The sequence below is a fragment of the Ursus maritimus genome, unplaced genomic scaffold, assembly GCF_017311325.1.
Source record: "Ursus maritimus isolate PB19 unplaced genomic scaffold, ASM1731132v1 scaffold_3, whole genome shotgun sequence".
Lineage (NCBI taxonomy): Eukaryota > Metazoa > Chordata > Mammalia > Carnivora > Ursidae > Ursus > Ursus maritimus.
In genome coordinates, this window is record NW_024425563.1 from 45,280,167 (window position 1) to 45,303,123 (window position 22,957).

A 22,957-nucleotide genomic window follows, 5' to 3' on the forward strand; every position below is an offset into this window, starting at 1 on the left:
TCTAAGTGATCAGAGAGGCTTAGACATCCAGGTTTTTATTTGCTTTTTTTTTTTTAAGTCTTTCTAGTGATTTATTTAAACGTACAAGCAGAGCTGAAAACCATGAGCTGGACTTCGCCTTCTAATTGTTCATAATTTGATACACACAAGCACCATTTAAAAAATATTTTATACCTGTATTAACAAAGGCAAAATATAGAAAACACAAATTATTCATACTCTGAGTGGTCAGGCACTCAGATTATCTCTTGAGTAGTGAAGGAAGCAGTGAAGAAGAGATGTGCCTGGTTTTGCTTCAGGTATTTTTATCGAGCTGGATAATGGAACTAACACATCTGGAGGAACCCAGGGAACGTCGGGTGAGGTGATGCCCAACTTCTAAGCCAGTTTTAGAATCCTCCCATGGGGGGCACCTGGGTGGCTCAGTCGTTGAGCGGCTGCCTTCGGCTCAGGGCGTGATCCCGGTGTTCCGGGATCGAGTCCCACATCGGGCTCCTCTGCTGGGAGCCTGCTTCTTCCTCTCCCACTCCCCTGCTGTGTTCCCTCTCTCGCTGGCTATCTGTCACATAAATAAATAAAATCTTAAAAAGAAAAAAAAAAGAATCCTCCCATGGGCAAGGAAGGCACTGTCGGGTGTTGGTGCCATGACTTGGACAAGGTGAAGTTCAGGATTTAGTGAGGAAGGTGTTACAACCAATAAGCAGAACCAGACACCAAAGAATTAGTCTAATTCCCCTGGAGTCACGCTTCCCATCCCTAAGTTCTAATTTATGCGGTATTGTTTAGAAATGCAGGAGGTGTTGAGGTGAAATTGATGGCTGGGATTTATTGTGTGGGGCAGTTTTTGAGGAGAGGCTCAATGTGGACTTTTAAGGGGTCGGGGAAAGGCATGCCAAATTTGCGAAGGAACCAGAACCACAGCATGGAGTCGTAAAGTGTTCTCAGATTTGGAAGGCAGTGTAGACAGGCTGAAAGATCACGGAATTCAGGGGTCAAGGCTGTAGCCACTGGAGTTTGGAGGCTGAGGCAGGTTTTCATGACCAGCTGGGTGGAGAGAGCGGATGTGAGGCGGGAGCTCAGGGCATCTGAATTTCCTGCCCGAGAGACTGGCATCGTGGTGGCGCTACTGACTTAAATGGCAAAGCTTAAGTGGCAACCAAGTTTGGACCCGGGCTTTCAGAGGAAGGTAGGACATCCAAGGGTGGAAGATCGGGGGCACGTGGGTCTGGCTGGACCTCCAAACCACAGCCCAGGTGAGTGACCTGCACCTGAAATGTGACTGAAATGTTGTCTGCAAGGAGGCTGCTATCTGAAGATGAATGCATTTAGCATGTTTGCAGGAAAGGGAGTAGACAGCCAGGTCTCAACCAGGAGGAACCAGACAGAAAGTCACCCCACGTGCTCCCGTGATTCACAAAACCCCGAGGGAAGGTTTGGTCCGTGACACGTAACGGTCAGGGGGAAAGGTCAGGGGGACTGTCGAAGGTGATCTCATGCAGAACCCTGAAGCAAGATTTGACTTTTAGAACATCTAAAAACTTTTTAACAACTTAGACTGTCGAGCCAAAGAAAAAGCCCTAAAATTGGCCACTCAGTGTTAGCAAAGATGTGACAATTCTGTGCTCTGAAAAAGGAAATGTGATTACCCAGCAAACAGCCCAAATGTGGTCTGTGTCCCCACTGCTGATGTCAGACCATCTACACTCATCAATTCTCTATCAACCTGACTCACCCTGCTCCAAAGGCGGCATCTCCATTTTGTGCCTCTGGTGATGATGAGTTGTCAGGGTATGTGTGTGTGAAAATGCATATACACATGTGAGGTGTGCTTCTATAAAAAGTCTCAGACATCTGACTGACGCATATGGATGTAAGAACAAATAAAAATATCAACTCTAGGATGGTACCATTCCTAATTGCTCTTTTGGTTTCTCCATCATGGCTACTAAGCACGGATTTTCCAGGTGAACCCATGTTACCGTAGAATATTAGAACAGCGAGCAGCAGACGTAGCCTCTCCTTAGTTGGTCCCTCAAGATCACAGGCTGCTCTACTCGCCCACCCACTGAAACTCAGGACAGATATTCAAACACGGTCTCTTTTTCAACACACCTTGGTTCATCCTCCAGGAAGCTGATCTTTTCATGGCTCCCAAGTACTCCAGAGGGTGGAGCTGAGGGACAAAACCCGACTCTTCACACAACTCCTCTCTGACTGCACTGCTCCTGGAGGGTGTGGTGAAGGCACGAGAGATAGCTGGTCCTCACATGGCCCTCTCTGGCAGTACGGACGTTTAAGATTTCTAAGAACAAAGCCAGTACAAAAAGGCTCCTAGGATTCTGTGGGGGACATGCCTATCACTTAGAATAAGCAGAGCTCATAGACTGACTTCAGGTATGGACAGGCACTCCCATTTATACAGCCATGCAGATCTATCTGCAGGTATCTTAACATCCACCAACAAATGTACGAGAGAGGAAAGCCAACAGGTTTAACCCTACCTTGGCATCGAGTGATTTAGGCCAAAAAATATCAACTATTGAATGTAAACTTGTTAATCACAAAGTCACTCCAATATTATGCAATAGCAAACTCATCTTTCTCTTCAGCGTTTGTGGTTTCCCTGAAAACAGAATTAAACCAGGCCAAAGAACAAAGTCACCGTGAAAGGAGCTAGTCTTTCTAGAACGCTAGGAACACGCAGGGCAATGCCATTACAGAGGTCTTTTGGTGCTTCAAAATTAATTTTTGTTTAGGTTTTAACCAGCTTTTTTTTTTTTTTTAAGACTTATTTATTTATTTGAGTTAGAGAGAAAGACAGAGAGAGCACAAGTGGGGGAAGAGGCAGAAGGAGAGAATACCCAAGCACTCCCACTGCATGGAGCCTGACATGGGGCTTGATCCACAATCCTGAGATCACAACCTGAGCTGAAGCCAAGAGTCAGATGCTTAACCAACTGAGCCATCCAGGTGCCTGATTTTAACCGGTTTTATATAGATTTTGGATCTAGGCTGCTTGAATTTGTAGCCTGGCTCTCCTCCTTAACAGCTGTGGGGTCTTAGGTCAGGGTCTTCCCTCAGTCTGCACCTCAGTGTTCTCATCTGTGATTTGAGGATAACCAATAGTACTGGCCTTACAGAACGAGGATGATTAAATGTGTTAATATTGTAAAGGGCTTACAATGATGGCTGGCAAAGACTATGTGTTCCACAAATGATACTTATTATTGGCTATTCGATTAAGCAGAAATGCACACAAACATCTTTAAGAGAAGCACTTGATAAAATACTTTAAAAATAAGTTTATTATAACTAACGAATATAAAATCTGACAGATGTTTTCAAACATTTTTGCAAAAAAAGTAAAACCCTCCCCACAAGATATAGAGAAAGAACTTGGACAGAGTTTTACATGAAAACTAAACATGAAATTCTCATTCACTGGTTGGTCCCCAATGGCTCCAACACATTATATTCTAAGTAAAGGCCCATTAAAATGAACAAACCAACAAACTACTTGACACTTGCTTTCTACTGTCATTATACTGCTCATTCAAAAACGCTTTAGGACAAGGACAGTTAACACAAGACTGCATGTGACAGGTATTCAAAGTGCACGGATCTATGAGACCACAAACACTCAAGGTAAGAATACTGGGGCTGGAATTCAACATGACTTACAAAATTAATCCGAGGAAATCTATGTACATTGTAGCCTTTGGCATCTGGTCTAATGTTTTTCTTCTTTATAGAGACATCATTTTGTCCAATCTACTAACGAGATTAAGTCAACCTTAAATGCATGTCTCATCTGACACAGATTGTCCACAGCCAATTTCACGTGAGGTAGTTGGGCTGTTTACTGACATCCTAGTGAAACTGCCATGACACTGGGGACTCAGACATCAAACATGCCATGACACTGGCTCATTAGCCTTCTGGGAAGCAACAGAATACTTCTATCACCCTTCTTGTCATCCCTGACTCCACACACACCTATGGAGAGACACATACACAGGAGTCTGTGACCCCATCCGTTCTGCAAGGGGTGCCAGCCACCCCAGGGTGGTTGCTGTTTATAAAGTACAGGGAGGAAATACTGACCACACTTTAAAATCTATGTAATAGAAAGAATGGTGCTTAAAACAAGCAGGCTCTCTTTCTCGTGTTCTCACATAGCTTAGCTGAAAACATCTGTTCACTCTGAAAGAGGAGTGATTAAAAAGGGTAACCAAAAATCTCGCAAACTTTTGCATTACAGAGTAGTGGTATGTTTTTTGCCTTTTAATGAAAGGCTATATAAAAACAGTGGAGGAGAGATTAATGCATGCATCAACTGTACCGCCACTGATCACTGAATCATGCCCTGGAGTGCCTTAGTGCAGCAGTGCAACGAGAAATCATGCAAATGGCCTCTGTACACACGACTACTGGCTGCGACGGGGTGGGGACCGGGAGCGTTTACAGAGAGGGTCTAGTGAACAGTATGTTCGTGGAATTGTTGAATGGATCCCTAACAACCTTTAACTGATAAGCAGTCCTAAATACCATTAGACAGCTACTGAGTATTTTTTTTAAGTCGTTATTATGAAAGCCCTGAGTAAGCAACTGCAGGTTACAAAGGGACATCCAGAAGCAGAACGTATTTCTAAATAAAGCCCTCTCTATACACCTCATGGGGACGCAGGCTGACTGCACACGCTGGCGCTGGTGTACAGACTGTCCGGACCACAAGGAGCATCTGAAGTCAGGCCCTCTAAGACCAAACACATCAACTCAGCTAACAGAACAATGGCTTCAAAGATACTTTACTTACAAAACCTAAATCTAAAAATGTAAAGAAGGTTGGTAGTTTACCTTAAAAAAAGCCACAAAACATCAGAATAGGGAGGCTGAAGAGTTGTAAAACCTAGGACTAAAACCAGAAGCAACTGATTTTAATCAATGATTCAGAAATGCACCACTAAGTACCCAACTTCTTGTGGGATGTAGTCATTTAAGTAGAAAAAAACCATAAAAATAGTCTTTCAGAAAGTTGCGTCACATCATCTTATGCTGCTCATGACCCTCTTTCTCCTGCTTTAAAGGATGTTTCTTCACATCTATGACTTTCATCACCAGATTAAGTCTCCTTAATACGATGCCTCTTACCTCAGCGCCCTTACTTCAAATTTAATAAAGAAAAGTGTATTTACTGGCTCCTACCACATATTTTTCTTAATTAAAAGCACTGTTCTGAAAATACAAAGTTGAAAGCATCAACTTTGGGGAAATATACATATACCCAATTAAGAACCAAGAAGCAAAGCCCGCATGCTTTTCCAGCAGCGCGCCTTGGAGGAGAGGTCACTTTCTGCACACGGCGCACACCTGCTTTACAGATGGGAACGGGGGTCTTTAGAGAAGCTCCTGAAGTCCAGGAGGGGAACAGAATTCGCACTGACTGGACACCTCCCGCTAGGCGAGGTCTGTACCAGGTGCTCCACATCCGTGCTCAGGGGCGCTGCTGAGGCATGGGGACAGAACAGCTGAAAGGGGGATGGATTTGGTGCTCAGAGGGTTTCTGCTGGCAATTTTTCGTGAGAGAAAACAGGAGGGGGAAGCAGTGAGGCCCGAGCTCTGGAGTTCAGATATCCCTTTGTGTGCAAACTGGCATTTGAGGAAGCTTTATGTTCGGAATGACATGCAAATAGTGATGACGAGGTGCCTCAAGCCACTACTTACACATCCTAATTAACACTGCCTTTCAAAGTCCATTCCCTGGGGACTGAGAGGCTCCACATCCTGAGAGCCCTGCTTCTAGAACTTCCTGCAGAGCCGATCAAGAGCTGACAAGAAAATCATCTCCACCTCATAGTCGTAAGTTGGTTTTGCCCCCAAAAGGTATCCCTCCAACTTAACATTTTTCACCAGGATTAGCTATAATGAATCAAATTTACTTTCAAAGGACAAAAAAAACTGCCAGTGAAAGGATTTTGTTCCGTTGGACAAATACACATCGATCCCTCCTACGTGTCAAGTCTGGCTTCTCCTGTGGGACGAAGGGCACACATGATGAAATTATGCGTTTGCAAGCACTTTGTAAAGGATTATCCAAATGTTACTTACTAGCTTCTATTAATACCTTGAAGACAAATTGCCTTATTCTTCAGGATCTCTCCAAAGGTTACTCTAAAAAAGGACTCCTAAAAATGTTTTGAGCAATGAGAGCAAGGTGGTTCCTCTGTCAACAAGCACACTAGTGTTTTCATCTCCTCTCACTGTCTGGGGGAAGAAAGCTGCGATGTCCCAGAAATCTGGGAGGATTACGTAGAAAAGGTCTTAACTATCTTTTCTCTTTGTTCCCATCTTAGGCGGTACCTGCAGATTAGTACTTGAACGAGAAGCTAACTCCATAGATCCAGGACGAAGCTCTGGCTGTGCCAAACTTTGGGCCAAGTTAAATTTATCACCTAGTATATCACGTAATCTAAGCTTTTTTTAGGACCCTCCAAGCTTTATACATGTCAGGCAAACCGAACATGCTCCAGTGAGGACAATCACTATCAATAACCTTACCCCCTTTCTACAGGGGTGGGAAAGGAGGAGTACAAAATATAACCTATTCAAGTTATTCAAGCTATCCTGACCTGGGTCCCCAAGGGTCCTAGATAATATTAAACCCTTCTTCCCCAGAAAACAGCATTCTATAAACCAAGGCAGTACCTAAATAAATGTGAAAGGGCCATGCTGAGCAGCTTTCTTTCTGAGTGTATCCGGAGCCTCGATGGCCAATCTACGGTGTTGTCGGTGTGCCCGCCCCTTCTCCAAGAGCCCCCACGAGCTCACCTGAGGTGACAGGGGGCAGGCAGCAGCATGCTCAGGACGGATACTTACAGTCTCCCAATAGCACAATGCCCAAAGTATCCTCATTCAAGGTTCAAGCAAAGACTGGCTGTTTTTTTTCTTTTTCCCTTTTAGGCTATGTTAAGGGCAGGAAGTCTGAATTATCCTCTAGTTCTGCCATCATAGTCACACTAGCCAGAGGAGAGCCACACCAGCTACTCGTGGGAGTAGGGAAAGTGACACACCCCCCCTCGGCAGTTGCCAACAGCAAGTGCTAAAATACAAAAGAATCAATACTATTTTAGCACCTTTTCCCCCAGCCTTAAAACATTTGTTTTTCTAAGTTTAAGCATTTTCCAGAAGTCCTTAGTGAGTGGAGTACCTGCTTCATTAACCTGACTAAATAAATCTCAACTTGGTTAAGGACAAACAACAGACAAAATCAAAACTCCTCTCTACATCAACCTCTGCCTACAGAGAGGGTTCCCTTTGCCCTAGGAAAGTATCGTCTGGGGCTGTTCAGGTAGCGTTCGCCTGTGCCCTTTGAAGGAACTCACCTTCTACTCTGGGGCACTAGCTCCTGCTGGAACTTCTCTTCCAGCTACTAGAAGGAAGCAGCCCCTCATGGGGAAGCCACAATACTTCCCGCTCACACCCACCCGTGGCAGCTTGGCCTACCAGAGACTCCTGGCATCACACACTTTTCAGGAGAATGCCTACCCAGGGTTGCTTGATGCAAGTTTAAATCCCACCTTTAAATTCGGACACAGTCCCAAAGCTTTTGAGATTGATAAGCAGCTGTATTTGGCTTGCTTTGCACTACTGGCGATTATACCAAGATCGATCAGATTGCACATTCAGAACCGTGCTCCCTGAATGCAACGCCAAAGCCTGCTGGCTGGGCGCTGAGGCCGGTTCAATCAAGAAAACGGTGAGTAAACTTGCTCCACTTCTCGCTCTCCCGTCGATGCTTTATTTCAATGAAAACCTCTTTCACGTTGGGAAAAAAGGGACCTATCATTTAGTTCATGCAGAAGATGGAGAGGCCTGTAAACTAGAATTTAAACTAGAATTTAATCTTATGGTTCTTCAACCCTGGGTGCAGAAGAATCACCTGTAAAGTTGATTCAAATGCAGATTCCTAAGTCCCACCCCCACTATTCTGGTTTTGCAGGTCCTGGTAAGGCCTGGGAATGCGTTTTTTGAAGACGCACTCCATGTGACTTGGATGCAGAGGTGGTCCAGATCACACTTTGCAATGACCTGCATCCTCTAATTAGAGGCTGTGTGACTGTGAGCAAATCCCTCAACCTTTCAACCTTGCTTTTGAAATGGATAATACCCTGGATGTCACAGTTTCATCGTAATGTCCAATTCAGATGACGCATAGGGAAGCATGCTGGCAAAGTGTGGGCAAAGTGTGGGGTCATCTTGGATGACATGTTGTGTCGCTGCCATACTGTCCTCCAGCTTGGGGTTAGGGCACACCACTCATCCCTTAGGAGCCATAGTCTCCCCACACATAAACAGGGATGGCACTCCTTGTGTCTTCCTCCTTCCACACTGACACGCCCACACCAATGCCCCGAACACCTGGACGACACAATCTCTTGCCTACAGAGCCATGGAGAAGAGGATTCTCTGACTGTCTAGGAATACCAGACTCTACATTTCAATAGCTTCAACAAAGGGACTTAGCTTCCCCCAAATTTTTAGTCTAAGTTGACTAAAACACTGGCTATGTGTTATGGTCCTTGATACAGAATTTGCTCATTTTCAGTTTGGGTTTGGGAGGACCATTAAAACTAAAAGGTAAAAACAAAACACAATACCGACAAATTCATTTGTTAAATCTGCTCTTATAACTTGCTGTTCAATTCTAATATAACAGCTATGATTTGGTTTCCAGGAGGCCCTTTGAACTGAAATATATATAGCACCTTGATTTTTAAACACACAAAAGACATATGCATTTAAAAAAATTATATATAAAAGCACTAGGCTTTGCCTCCTTCTCTCCATCCCCCCAAGGAAGGGGCTGGAGAGGGTTGAAGCTGCTGTTGGAAATTAAGCAGGGCAACAAAACACTTTAGCAGACTTGATTCCCTGAAGTTAGGAGGCGGCGCAGTCCTGCAGACGTCATACCACCTCGTCCGACTCCAGCCCGTGGACCTCGTACAAAGTGTCCAGTATCGCCAGCTGCTTTTCCATGGCAGGGAGGTAAAGGCTGAGGTCCCTCTGCATTCCAACACTGAAAGCTGCTTTCTGGTGGTCGCCTTCCTTTATGGTTAATGCGGCGACAAAATCTTCATAGGATGGAGCTGCCCTCAGAGCTAACTGCAAAAGAACTGCCCGTGAGAATCTGCATCACGTCTCTTGCTGCTGCCCGTCGTCCTCTTATGCACGAGTGCACATGCGCGCACACCCTCACACAAATACACAGAGATGAGCAGAACAAAACGGCAGGAACATACCCTTCCAATCCATGCATTCAAACACCAACACAACAAATTTTAAGGCTGGAAGAAGCAAGTATGTCCTTGGGCCATCTTGAGGATCATCGATGCCAACAAATCAGGGAGTGCTGGGAGAAACGAGTTTGAGAAAAGCTCCCTCCTCGTGCACAGTGTGATCCAGACTATTCCCTTTGCATCCTCAGAATCCGCCTGCGTGCATGTTGCTCCCACAGTCTTGTTCCCATGTGGCCAGCCTTCCAGGGCACCTCACTCATTTGTGTCTCATCTCCATGTGGGGTTCTTTGCCTATATCTCTTTCTCCCCCATTGATAATATTTCCTCTGCACCCTTGAATATTTTCTAAAAGGAAAGGGAGCTCACATTTGTTTTTTTGCTTTGTGCACTGATGCTTTAACATATTTTATACCAGTTAATATGGGTAAGAATCTTGTGCAGTTGCTATCCCTGTTTTACAGATGAACATTATATACTAATGAGTGTCAGGGCCAGGGTCTGAATTTAAGAGCCACTCTGTGTGTTTTTCAACCATGTTGCCAAACATACCACTTCCCTGATGGCTCCGGATAGCTTTCTTCCCTTTGTAGGCCAGCTCTTCCCTAAGCTTGCCAAAATCTGCTGTCTGGTATCCACTGGACTGGCTCTGCTGACAGCTCTGGGGACTCTGGAAACTTGAATTAATTACTCTACATTCTTTCTTGAGCTTCCCTATTCTTTAAAAGTCTTTGAGAATCAAGCCACCCCTCCCCCTTTTGCAACTGTAGAGTGACTGGAATGATCACGCAGTGGTTAAAGCACAGGCTTGGGTGAAGGAGACCTAACCTTGAATCTCAAATCTTTCACATGTTAGCTTGAGAAATTTAAGCAAGGTGCTTAATCAACCTCTTAGAACCTCCATTTCCTCATCTGTAGAAGAGGACTGGTATCACTTTCCTTATTTGAAAGATTAATGGAATACGTATGACATATTTAGCCCACTTTCTGACATGTACCAGATACTCAAATGATGGTAGAAGTACATGGGAGAGGGCAGAGAATGAAGGGAAGGCAATTAACTAAAAAATAATGTGAGAAAATCTCCTAGAACAGAAAGATATGAGTCTTCAGACTTAAAGACCTACCCAGTACTCAGCATAATGAATGATAAAGACTAAAAGGAGAATATCATCAAATTTTAGAATGTGGGGAAAAAGATCCTAGAAGCATCCAGAACGGGGTGGGGGCAGTTTATATACAATGGAACAGGAATTAGAATGTCATTCAATTCTACAGTAGTAACAGTGGAAGCTAAAGGACAACACAGGGATGCCTTCAAATTTCTGAGAGAAAATTGTTATTAATCTAGAATTCTACACAAACTAAAGCAACACTCTAGAAAAGAAGGGCAGAATAAAGACATTTTCAGGCATGCAGGAACTCAGAAGTTTAGCTCCCTTGTACCATTTTTAGGAAGCTACTAGAAGACAACACTAAAACAAGGGATTAGATCAAGAAATAGGAAGTAACAGAACCAGGGAAGTTAGTGTGAGATGGGGATTCAGCACAGGAAAACTTGTGAAGAAGAGTCCTAGGGCATACCAGTACAACAGGGCTGAACAGCTAATTAAGATTGGCATTGAGTTTAGAAAGTTCTGGAAGTAAGGCTCCAAGAAAAAAAAAAAACAAACCAACACAGATAACATGATACATCTATGGGTTCAGAATGATGGTGATTTGAGAGATTTGATAATGCAGGGGAAAATAAAAAACTTGTATAAGAAAAAAAACCCCCACAGAATTTTGGCTCATCTTCATCATGTTAACTTGTGATATAATTATATTGCGAAGGTGGAAGCAGGGGAAGGGAGGTAGTAATAGTGAGGTCTAAAGAAAGCTAAATTCTAATCATAACAGGAAGTCAACATTAATGACTAAAATTGATGAGGTCAAAAAGAACAGCAAACATTTTTGGGATTATGGAGGTACTGAAAGAAACAGTCACAGTAGTTGAAAGTACAGCCTCTTTGGAGTGAGTCTGGGAAGGCTTGGACAGAAGGCAGGGACCGCTACTTTTTGTTATAACCTTTTTGGACTTTTTGATTAAAAAAAAAAATCAAGCCCTCCGAATGTGTATTTAGGTACAATATGTGAAAAGATTCTCGAGAGTGTATTTCTCAAGGTTCCCAGGGGACTGTGATGCAGTCAAGTCTACCTGGGAACCAGTGATTGAACTCAACTGAGGAGGAAACCAAAAACGTCAAATGACAAATGGTTAGGATGCACGCTGGAGGCAGAGCCTGGACCGGGCTTCCGTCCTGTGAATTACACCTGCTTGAAGGTAAAAGTTCACTATTTATTTGGCTGGTAAATGACTCAAATTCCTGGAGTATAAAAGATGTTTCCCTGAGCAACTAAGAGCAGTTAATGACTCTGCCCCCTGCCGATCACTTAGCACACTGGGAAACAGTACACTTTCTACAGTAGGGACGACTTGCAGAATAATAGGAGAGAACCTGGAAGGGCCAATCTAGCTCTTCCGTGGATACGGCTGTCGGCAAACACTCAACGTAATCTATTTTCTTAAAAACCAACAACTATTAAAAATTATTGGTAATAATATCAAGAGCCTTCAGAATGTTCTTCCTCTCTAACTTTGGGTGTATTACCTCACCTCTTGTGTCTCAGGTTTCTTTGTTTATCATAGGGAAAGGAAGAGAACATACTTCGCAATTATGAGATTACTAAGTGTATGTAAAGCACTTAAAACAACAGCTGGTGCACGGTAAGTGCTCAAAATTCTAAGTTCTGATAGTTCTTGGTATTAGACAAAACAATCCCATTTCTAGGAACCTATTTTTAGGGAATAAAAGAGTTTTAGTCAAAAATGCATGTAAACGAATGCTGTTGTATTTTTAACAAAAGACTCAGAAACAGCTTAAACTTCCAACACAGAGGGCTGGCAAATAAATCATGGCACCTCCATACTAGGGAAATATTATACAGTCACTAAAAATAATGATTTTCAAAGACCCTTCTGACATTTAAAAATGGCCATGATAGAATCTGTTAAATGGGGGTAAAATAATAAAAAATTATACTAAAAGCTAACTATCAAAAAATTTACATACACATACAAAGTATACAAAATAATTTTACACATGTAACATGTAGATATAAAAATATAAACACCTATAAAGAGATATATATTTTGATAAATATATAAAATTAAATAGAACAATATTAAAAGAATATGTAAATATATATAAAAATAAAAGCTAAGAAGGTAAAACACAAAAATGTTAAAAGTGGTTATTATGGAATGGTGAGAATATGAACATTTTAATTTTTTCCCTTTCTATTCTTCCATGATTTCTATTTTTTTTTTATGAGTCTAGATTACTATATACTGGGGAAAACACTATGAATTAAGAAGTCCTCTTAGGTACGTTACATTAAATTTTCTGCTACACTTGCGTTCTTGTTGGCAACATCTTTCAGATCATTACTACTCAAGATTAAACTCTGACTTCCCGTACCACAGCAACAACTGCAACAACACATTTATGTTTCTTGCGAATAGGGCAACTCAGTGTTTTTATGCTTTGTCATCTCCCCAGGGGAGCTGGGTTTCAGGCGCCTACAAGCAATCAGTGTTTACTCCGGGAGATCACTGAACGGCCCCCCTGCACTGCCTAATTCTCAGCAGCAGCCTCTCCATCACTGCCTCCACTGCCGGGAGCGGCGATGTGGGGACGCGCACACCTGCCGACAGCAGAGCTGGTTAGACCGAGGCTGTGCCACAGCTTCACTGTGGGACTCGAGTGAACAGTTCTGAACTTATAGAACAGGGAGAGCACATCCTGAGGATTACTTAAGATAACGAATGTGGAGGTACCTCGCACTGGGCCTGGTACGCAAAGGTGTCCATCAGCCACAGGCAGCTATCATGGTGATTACGACACACGTCCTGAAGGGAAGTGGGAGCACTCTGCAGGGCAAGTGCTCGGGCTTCTACTCCAGGGAGTGCTGGGGTATGGAGCTAGTCATCTCCACGCTTTCAAAACACATTTCGTTTCACTAAAACTTATTTCTTCCACTCTAAATTCTTCGCACTTTCTCTACCTACCCCCTAATAAATCACGACCTAAACAGGCAAATAATGTCTCCTAGCCTTTAAATTAGTGAAAGACATGTGCAGGACTATTTCTACCCTAGGACCTTCTACGGAACACTCACATTCTGTGGTGTTTGCTAGTGTACCTCGACAAAGGCTCTGCCTTTTCACAGTTGTACCCAAGGCTGCCCACTCCTCAGATGACGGGAGAATGACAGAGTATGACTGCTGACATAAAGGGGCCACCTACTCCTGCTGTTTTACAAAGCAGGTTTATTGATTTGTGCCCGCACTATGATTCTCGGGGACGTGTTCTTAGGTCAACATGCTGGGAAGGAAGGAGCAGCGGGGTAACAGGAGCCAAAACACCTGAAGACAAACACCTCCAACAATGAAAAAAACTGATTAAGAAGAGGTTTCTAAGAAGCCCTAGCTGCTGGCACACCCAATTTAGTTAATATTCAAAGATAAAATTTGAGCAGCAGAAAAAATCAATTAAAACCTGAGAATTAAAACAGGACTGAATACCATGGGCAGTAGAGGGAGCTATAAGCCCCACAGCACCACTGGTCTCCCATCACCGGTGAATTTTCGGCAGCTTCCTGCCTATCTCTGCACTGATCAGAAAGTCAACCAAAACCTCCACACGGTCACTGGAGCTGGATGGGGAAAACATGCTAACAGTCTTTTCTAGTCTAGACATTCTTTATTGCCAACATTTCCATACAACAAAGACCTACAGACTTAAATAGGCAACACTGTGTTCTTACTCTTGAAAACAAGGCAAACAGAAATGCCACCCACATGAAACAAACAAAACATCTTGCTGTGACCATCAGAACAGTAGAAGGCAGGAGGATTACTTACCGCAAAAACCCCTCGAACCACCCAGCCGTGGTGCTGCCGTAATGTTTTACCATACGCGTTATCTTGAAAAGAAGAAAAACTTCATGAACCACAATTTTACCAGAATCTGATGTGCTCTTTGTAGCACCTCCTTTCTCAAGTACATGGTAGCATGATCCTAATGATATTATGAGCTAACGAGGAAAGTCTTATTACAAGATTATGTGCCCCCAAAGTCTTGAGTAGGGAAAAAGTCTACAGAGATTTTTTTTTTTTTAAGAAAAACAGGTAATTCCACTTTTATCTTGTGTAAATGTATCTGAACTTCAGTTTATTACCACAGTGGGAAAAGTCCCACCCATATCAGGAAATAAGGGGAGGGGGATACTGGGAAAAAATACACTAAAAGAATATAAAAATGCAGATCTCTGAATGTTGTGTGATTCTGAGCCAGTCCCTTAGCTGTCCTCTTGGTTTCCCTCTTTGTAACCTGATCGCTGAATCTCTTTTCAATTCTAACATTTTATTTTGGGATGTCAAATGTTTGTCCTAGATGTCCCTATGACCCTGGATATGCAGTATTAAACCGAGAAACCTTTAAAACTACTATGGAAAGAATCGCTTGAAGGTACTAAGCTAGTTATAAAGTACTTGGTGAGACCGATTAATGAAAGTCATTCATATTCTAGACTTTAAAGATACAAACCTATGATTTTTGTGCCAATGTGTTTTTAAAATGAGATTTAAAAACTGGCATATAATAATTTTAATTACCAAAAAATCTCAAGAATAATTGCATTTTATGCAAGGGATATGTTCCCGAAGGCTTTGAACAACACATGCAAAATTCAAAACTGATTTTTCCATAGGAAGAAACGCATTCTCCGGAGGCACAGATCTGTATCACCACTGTGCACTTGTATCAACGCTCCATTTCATTTCTAAGCGGCATTTCCAGTGTTTACAGAGTGCTCATTCCTAAATAATAGCACAGGGTATCACGGGGGTCATCTGACCTTCTTCATCATGCTTTATCACATCTAAACTTTATTCTGGGGGTGCCTGGGTGGCTCAGTTAAGCGTCTGCCTTCGGCTCAGGTCATGATCTCAGGGTCCTGGGATCAAGCCCCACGTTGGGCTCCCTGCTCAGCAGGGAGCCTGCTTCTCCCTCTTGTCTGCCTGCTGCTCCCCTGCTTGTGCTCTCCCCCTCCCCAAATAAATAAAATCTTAAAAAAAACAAAACCAAAAACCTTATTCCAAACTTAAGTATTTTCATGTGCTAGTTTCAGCACCAGTACAAGTGCTGCCACCATTTAATCAATGCTTAAGTGACATTATAATAGGATATAGAAATATTTCAAATTATAACAAGAGCAGATGTTAAGATAACAGAAAAGCAGACATGAGACCCGCAGCCACAAGTTCATGCAGTTAACAACTGTGTGGCTCACAGAATACCGCCAAAGGATGTCAGGGACCTGCATTTTACTGGCCACGTGGCTGTAGCTGAACCACATTTCACAATTCACTCAGGCCCTCTAGCTTTGAAAATGTAATTCTTGTCAACTTTTCTTTTTAAAATTTGGATGAGGCTTTAGCATACCCCACTATCAACTGTACATAATTCAACTTCGCATAAAATACCATTTGTATTTTATATAAAAGAAGACTATACATTTGAAATGTTACAGATTTCTCTGGTTATCTAAGGTTTTAGAAACAGGTGGAAATGCCAGCATACCCCACTATCAACTGTACATAATTCAACTTCGCATAAAATACCATTTGTATTTTATATAAAAGAAGACTATACATTTGAAATGTTACAGATTTCTCTGGTTATCTAAGGTTTTAGAAACAGGTGGAAATGCCAGCACCCAATAAGTTCAAGTATGGAGAAGACTCTTACAAACAGCCTGAAGAAGTCAAGATTCAACTGAATTTTTTTCTTAGGAGAACTGTCTGAACAGACTTAGGGTGTGCTCACAGATATAAGTCTTCAACGTAAGCCACCCCTGAAATCTATCTGATTCTCCAAGGGGACAGATGGTATCAGGGACACTGCAGGCGGTTAAGACCTTAGTGAAGAAAGGGTTGCTGGCCCACTAAGTATACAGTGCAGACAGGCAGAAAATAGTAGGCACAGCCTTTGAGGTAAATCAGGAAGACAATCAACTTTCTACCCATCCTTTCCCAGAAGCCATTTGGGCTGGCAGGATACCGTACGGGTCCATGTGTGCTTGCTCCTGAAGTGAATCACAGAGATAAGATAGTGGGAATACTTTATTTCTCGTATCTTAATCCAGGCCAAGTATTAAATGACATTATAAATAAACAGATGGAATTAAATGACATCAAAATCTGCTGGCGGACATCCACAATGGAATGAGGGTCTACTACACACCCCATACTGTGCAAGTCGGGGAGATCCTTGTGTGATTTAAAATCAGTCAGCCCGCTGCCCTCAGGAAGTTCCTGGGCTTATGAGAGCAGCCATTTAACCAAGTGGTATTATGTAAACTGACAATTGCTGGAGTACAGATGTGTATACAATAAAGATGTGCATAGGAATAAAAAGAAGACAGAAACGAACCCAGCCTGCGGACATGTGGACAACGAAGTCTCTAATGCTGGGTAGGGCAGAGAGAAGGGTGGTGGCTGGGGCTGTGGCCAGAAGGACCAAGGAGCTGTGAGAGATAGGGGCATGCTGTGCAAAGGGGAGTAGTTCGCTGGGGCTGAAGATGGCTGGGGCTGGGGCCAAATGGTGAGGACCTTTATATGCCAAGCCAAGGATTCTGAAATTCCCACTGGAGGCCCAGTGGCACTTCTAAAAAATATAACATTTAACTGTTTTTTTCTAATTCCACAAGTAATGCATGCTCATTGTTGAAAATAAGGAAAACACAAAAAGGAGGGAACCAAAGAAATCTATAATCATGCCTCCGAGAGATAACCACGGTGGGCATTCTCGGGGTATATTCTCCTAGAGTTTTTTTCCTACACAGATTGTATTATGATCTTCTAACAGTCATGACTATTCTGATTGGGAACTGTGGTAGGGAAGTAACAAGGTGAGATTTACATTTCTTGATGGTATGGCGCAAATGCAGCTGTCATGGTCCTTCAGTCTTCAGCACAAAAGCGCTCCTGGCTGGACACTCTGCCTGTTTACAAAGGCTCTGGATCCAGTGTTACTTCAACCTCAGGGACTCTATGCTTTTCCTACACGTTGCTATTTAAGTCAACCTTTCAAAAAAGCCCAGACACCCTTCTCCATCCATGCACCTTCTAGGAGAGCAGGAAAATAAGGGTGCTGTGAGTCCCGATAATGTGGGCGGTCTGGTCTAAGGAAGGCGGAGTGCAGCATCTGTGTCCTCCTGCCTGGCCTTCCTAGAGGAGGCAGCTGTTCCTTGCTGGGCCTGTACCTTGCCAGGGAAGAGTCTGCCACGGTGCAAAATGTGGGCCAGCAAGTCTAATAGAAGAAGGAATCGATCAGAGAATTTGGGCTGGGTCCTGACCCAGGTCCAGGAAAACCACACTTAGAATTTAAAACCAGCAAATGAGAGAAAACTCATTAAAGAACACACACACACACACACACACACACACACACACACTTGCCAAAAGTCCTTAGCTGGCTTCTAAGGGCTGCAAATATCCCTGCTACACGAGGCTGCATTAAAATAAAATGCAGTCTAAGCATGACCTATTTTGGTTACCTAGAGAAGATTAGATAATGAAATACATTAATCTTCACCGTAATATCCATTCATTATCATAATGCGTGTTCTATAATCTGGAAGTATTTTTGGCCTCTGAAAGACATAAATGAGCCCCTTCTCCCAGATCTTTGAGATGTGTCAGTTCCTCAGAGCTAAATCCAAATTTCTAAGTAGGAAGTCTTGACAATCACCTTCCCCAATTCTTTTCCTTTTACAAAAGAAGAAACAGAAGACCCTGAGAGATGGTGACTTGGCCAAGGTAAGAAAGCTAAAAACAATGAGAACTTGGGAGTATTCTTGTCCCATTAAACCATTCTAAAAAACTAATGTTTACTCTTTGTGAAAGAAAATAACAAAAATGAAAAATATCCCTTTTCCAGCAAGAATTAGAACCTTATACTGTTTATGGAAACAAAATAAATATGATTTCTTTACTGGTAACTCAGAAATGTGCTGAGGTATGTACGTATGTATGTATGTATTAAAAGATTTTATGTTTAAGTAGTCTCTACACCCAATGTGGGGCTTGAACCTACAACCCTGAGATCAAGAGTTGCACACTCCACTGACTGAGCCAGCCAGGCACCCCAGAAATTTGCTGAGGTATTTAGAGACTGATTATGCTTAAACCTGTTACAGCATGTGAGAGAGAACAACTTTTCCATTACTGTTGGTAGGTAACTGTTCTGTCCAGGAACTGCATATATGACAGTGTTTCTCTATTGTCATCTGTAACTGGTAAGACTTTGTCAAGTTACTTTGGGATGTAGAGAAGACAAAGGAGAAATGCAAATCTAAGTTTTAAGAGAGAGCTTCAGAAGTAGATAAGCAGAGCTGGGAAAGGTAGACTCAATCATTCACTGAGTTTAGGAGATCATAATCACCTCAGCTCTGTAATGAACTATGCAGTCAGTCCTTGGCAAAAATTAGGAACCAGGAGAGGTTTGAGAGTGAATAAATCTGAAAAATAATACTGAGTGAAAAATAATGTATATAACGTGACACCAAGTATATGAGTTTAAAATATGCAGTACAACCCTAGATACTATTTAAAGATATATAGAGTAAAAGTATGAAAACATGGATTACATAATAATAAATAGCAAATTCAGGATGAAGATCTTCTCTGGATAATGGAAGGAATAACGGGGCCAAGGGGTGGTACATGGGTGCAGTATTGAACTGTTTTATGTATTTGGTCAAGTGGTAAATATTTGTTAAATGCCTGAAATATCTATAATAAAACAAAAAAATAAACAACAAAAAAACTGAGCTAACTAGGAAAGTACTGAATTCTTTAATAATGACTAAGCTTCAGGCAAAATGAATTGTATCAAAAGCTAAATCAATAACCAACGGACAGAAGTGAAACAAGTACCCAGAGATACTCTTTGTTAACTTTATGCATTATCAAGACAAAAACATGTATTATAAGCCAAGGCGGCCATTCAAGAAATGCACATGCTGGGAGCAGTTTGGGAGAGGGCTTGACTTGATTCCTCTTCCACAGTATTTTCAGAATAACTAGTCAAGTTATGATTTGATTTAAAGTATCAAGTCATGAGTTCTGACTTTAGCTCTCTCACAGAGCCCTCCTTGTCCGGGAAAGCCTTTTATATTAAATACATAACTGAGCATCTTACTACAAATTTTCCCATTCTGTGCTAAAGATCTTGGTTGGGTGAGCGTGTACCTGACATTCATGGAATCATTCTGAGGTGAGGGATGCGGCAATATGCTGTCCCGCTGAGGGGACAGTGCAGAGTGTGTAACACTTAGCATAATGGTGCATAAAATGCCAGGGCAACTTTTCTGCCTTCTACTTACAAGGAGGCTTTCCAAAAGCTCTTTTTGGAAAAGAGAGTGGAGGGGCTCAGCTATACGGGAGACCATTCAACGTACCTGCCTGTGGACCTAACTCTTCCCTTAGAATGAACTCTAGAGAATGCCATAGGACATTGAAGGGTTCACAGCAGCTCTTGATATGAGCCCACCCAGAACTGTCCACTCTGACCATCATGATAGGAAATCCAAGTGATGGTTCAAATGCAAAAGGGAGCAGTATAAAGCCTAAGGCCTCTTTCCAGATCCTGGGAACTCATTCTAGGTCACAGAACTTCAGCAATACAATGACTATACATATATTCTCCAGAGAGTTAATAGATGTCAAGGTTTCCATTGTGTCATTTAGGATTTTTTAAATATCACCTCTCATTTTCAAGGCCACTAAGATTATGTAAGTTTTATGAACATTTACCTCAAAACCTTTCTTAAGCAGTGTTCTTAAATTTGGGAGTGCCAGTCAAGGTTTATCCTTAGTTTACCCCTATTATCTTACTGTTTCTAAGTTAGGAAAAATTTTATTACTGGAGAACTAGCTAATTACCATGAAAAGGAGGCAAAATTAACTGATGCTATGGCACTGATTTCAGTGCTTTTATTTCATTTTATTCATTAATCACTCAGAAGCAATCAAAATTCCCAAATAATCAAAATGTAGCCTAGTGACAGGTTGGCTTCAATATCCTAGCTCTACTGAGTGGGTCCCAAACTTTGACATGGATTAGAATCACCTGAAGGACTTGTTAACATGGATTGCTGTGACCCATCCCCAGGGAGTTTTTATCAGCAGGTGCTGGGTAGGGCCTGGCAGCCTCCATTGCTAGTAAGTTTGCAGGTAATGAAGATGCTCCCCTTGTACCATTTTGAGAACCACTGTTTTAGATTTGAGACCTCTGGGAAGGTATTTATCCTCTCTAGACCTCAGTTTACTCACTGTCAAAAAAGAGTATTTGGAAGATTAAATGAAATGTTTCTCAAGAACCTAGTGTCATTCCTACACTGGGTGCTCTATAAACAGTAGCTGCTATTACAATAATTCAAATTCAATTTTAGAACTTAAAACATGCAAGCTAATTTGCCTATATAAATATAGGCATAAACCCTTTCTTTTATCTACATTCCTAAACTCCCTCATTTCAGACAAGTTATCAGTTCTACTTATAAAGGCTATGATTTCAAAATGAGAAGAGAAGCTTTGAGCCAGAGAAATCCGCGTCAAGGAGCCTATGGGTTCTAAGTAGTTAATGTGTAAGCACTTCTTATAAAGCTGTATTTGTTTGCACAGAGCTTGTTGTGTCTACAACTGGAGGGGACGGTGGGTGGTTAGAACTTCTCTTCACACTGAACAGCGGCAGCAAACTAGGGACCCCGACAAGCAAAACTAGGATTTAAATCATGAAAACTTCTGAAATAATCCTGCATATCAGGATGAAAATCTCAAGTTTACAGCCCTCGCTTCCCTCCCATTGAAAACAGTGCTGAAGGGGGAGAGAGGAAAGGAAGAGCTGAGACTGATGGCACTTATTCGGATTTTGAAGCAGTATTTCGCCTTCTAGTCTCCTCTCTCTTCAGGAAGGTCCAGACTCCAAATCAAGGACACAGAAAGCAAAAAAAAAAAAAAGACAGAATGGGGGCAGAGGTACGGCAGAAAGGGGATATCCTCAACTTCCTCCCGCCCTCCAGGGGCCAAGCTTTTCTTTTTCCCTGAGTGTTCAAGAAGCAGCTGGGGTCTATCCTGCCCCCACACCAGTGGAGGGGCGAATGAGGTCAGCAGTCGCCTGCTCCGTCACACAGACAGCCATAGCAAAGCAAGAGCATCATGTGATGGCTGGAGCCTAGCAGGCACACTGCTGAATCCCATAGCTTCTGGACTTCCTGCAGTAGAGGAGTCTTCCTCCCTGTGGGAAATTTCCACGCTAAGAAGTGTATATGGAGAGAAATTTCTGGCTTGGCACCAGAGCTTTGTAAACTTCTCATTTCTGATTTGGGACAGATAAGCCCCATTTTCTGAAAAGTTATCAACTTCTTATGTCATGATGATGAAAACATAAACAAGAGAAGTTAACCTCTACTAAGTATTTATTATGTACCACTTTACTGATCTTTTTATGTGCATGAACCTATTTAATCTTTACAACAACGGTTTTAGGGAAATGGTATCATCATTCCCATTTTATAGATGAGGAAACCGGGAAACAGAAAGGGTAAGTAAATTGCCTAATGACACAATGTTATCAAGTGGTGGAATCCAGAGAGCCCATGATCTTCATCAGTCCACAAGTCATAAAGTTCCATGATGCTGATTAGGGGGCATGAATAGTTACAGTGAAAATACTTTTAGTACTGAAATCAGGACACGTGGGGAGAACACAAAAGACTGTCCTAGAAATTCATGAGAATTTCACGAGAAGCCCAAAAAATACAGGTAGCCCAGGGATGGTGGAGAAGACATTTTGTGGGAGAAATGAAGACTTTTTTTTTTTTTTTAAGATTCTATTTATTTATTTGACAGAGAGAGAGGGAGCACATGAAAACATAAGCAGGCAAGCAGGCTGGGCGGCAGGCAGAGGGAGAGGGAGAAGAAGGCTCCCCTCTAGGCAGAGAGTCTGATGTGGGGCTCAATCCTAGGACCTTGGGATCATGACCTGAGCTGAAGGCAGACACTTACCCGACTGAGCCACCCAGGTGCCCCGAAATGAGGAGTTTTGACACTCACTCCAAAGTGACTCTGGTTCAGATCTTTTGTGCCCTTAGCATGTATTTTAATCTCTCTGAATTTTGGCTACTTAACCTGCATAAATGGATTGATGTAAGGATTAGGTTGTCTAAATTCTTATAGAGTGTTACAGAAAAAAGTTTTTATTGTTTCACAGAATATCAGCAAGTTGCTAGATAGGAAGGCCTGAGAAAGTTACATGGGGCAGAATCCCTCAGGATTCATGGCCTAGAGGGAAGATTAACAGAAGGAAGAGCTCACTTCTGATAGCAAGGAAATGCTGCAGTGAATACTTCCACAACAGAAGCATCTAATTCATTCACTTCATTATTTATAATCATGGCTACTTAGAGCTTGACCATGTGCTTCTCTACATCACAATAATATAGGGCTTCAAAGTAATATGGAATTTCAATATCCACTCCCCTGCCCCCAAGCC

The 22,957-nt window shown here is 42.3% G+C and overlaps 1 protein-coding gene across 4 annotated transcripts in view; it reads right to left on the reverse strand.

The window, feature by feature from the left end:
• Positions 1-4,280: 4,280 nt before the first annotated feature.
• PLEKHA8 (pleckstrin homology domain containing A8) overlaps positions 4,281-22,957 on the reverse strand; it is a 53,665-nt gene continuing 34,988 nt past the window's right edge. Inside the window, exons 13-14 of one of the 4 annotated variants that reach the window (XM_040644130.1) lie at positions 14,260-14,321; positions 4,281-9,162 (exon numbers count right to left, since the gene is read on the reverse strand). In XM_040644130.1, the coding sequence (XP_040500064.1) occupies positions 8,965-9,162; positions 14,260-14,321 (260 nt within the window). In that variant the 3' untranslated portion in view covers positions 4,281-8,964. Of the gene's footprint in view, positions 9,642-14,259; positions 14,322-22,957 lie in introns of all 4 variants that reach the window. The other 3 variants (XM_040644131.1, XR_005838545.1, XR_005838546.1) reach the window with 3 other exon arrangements.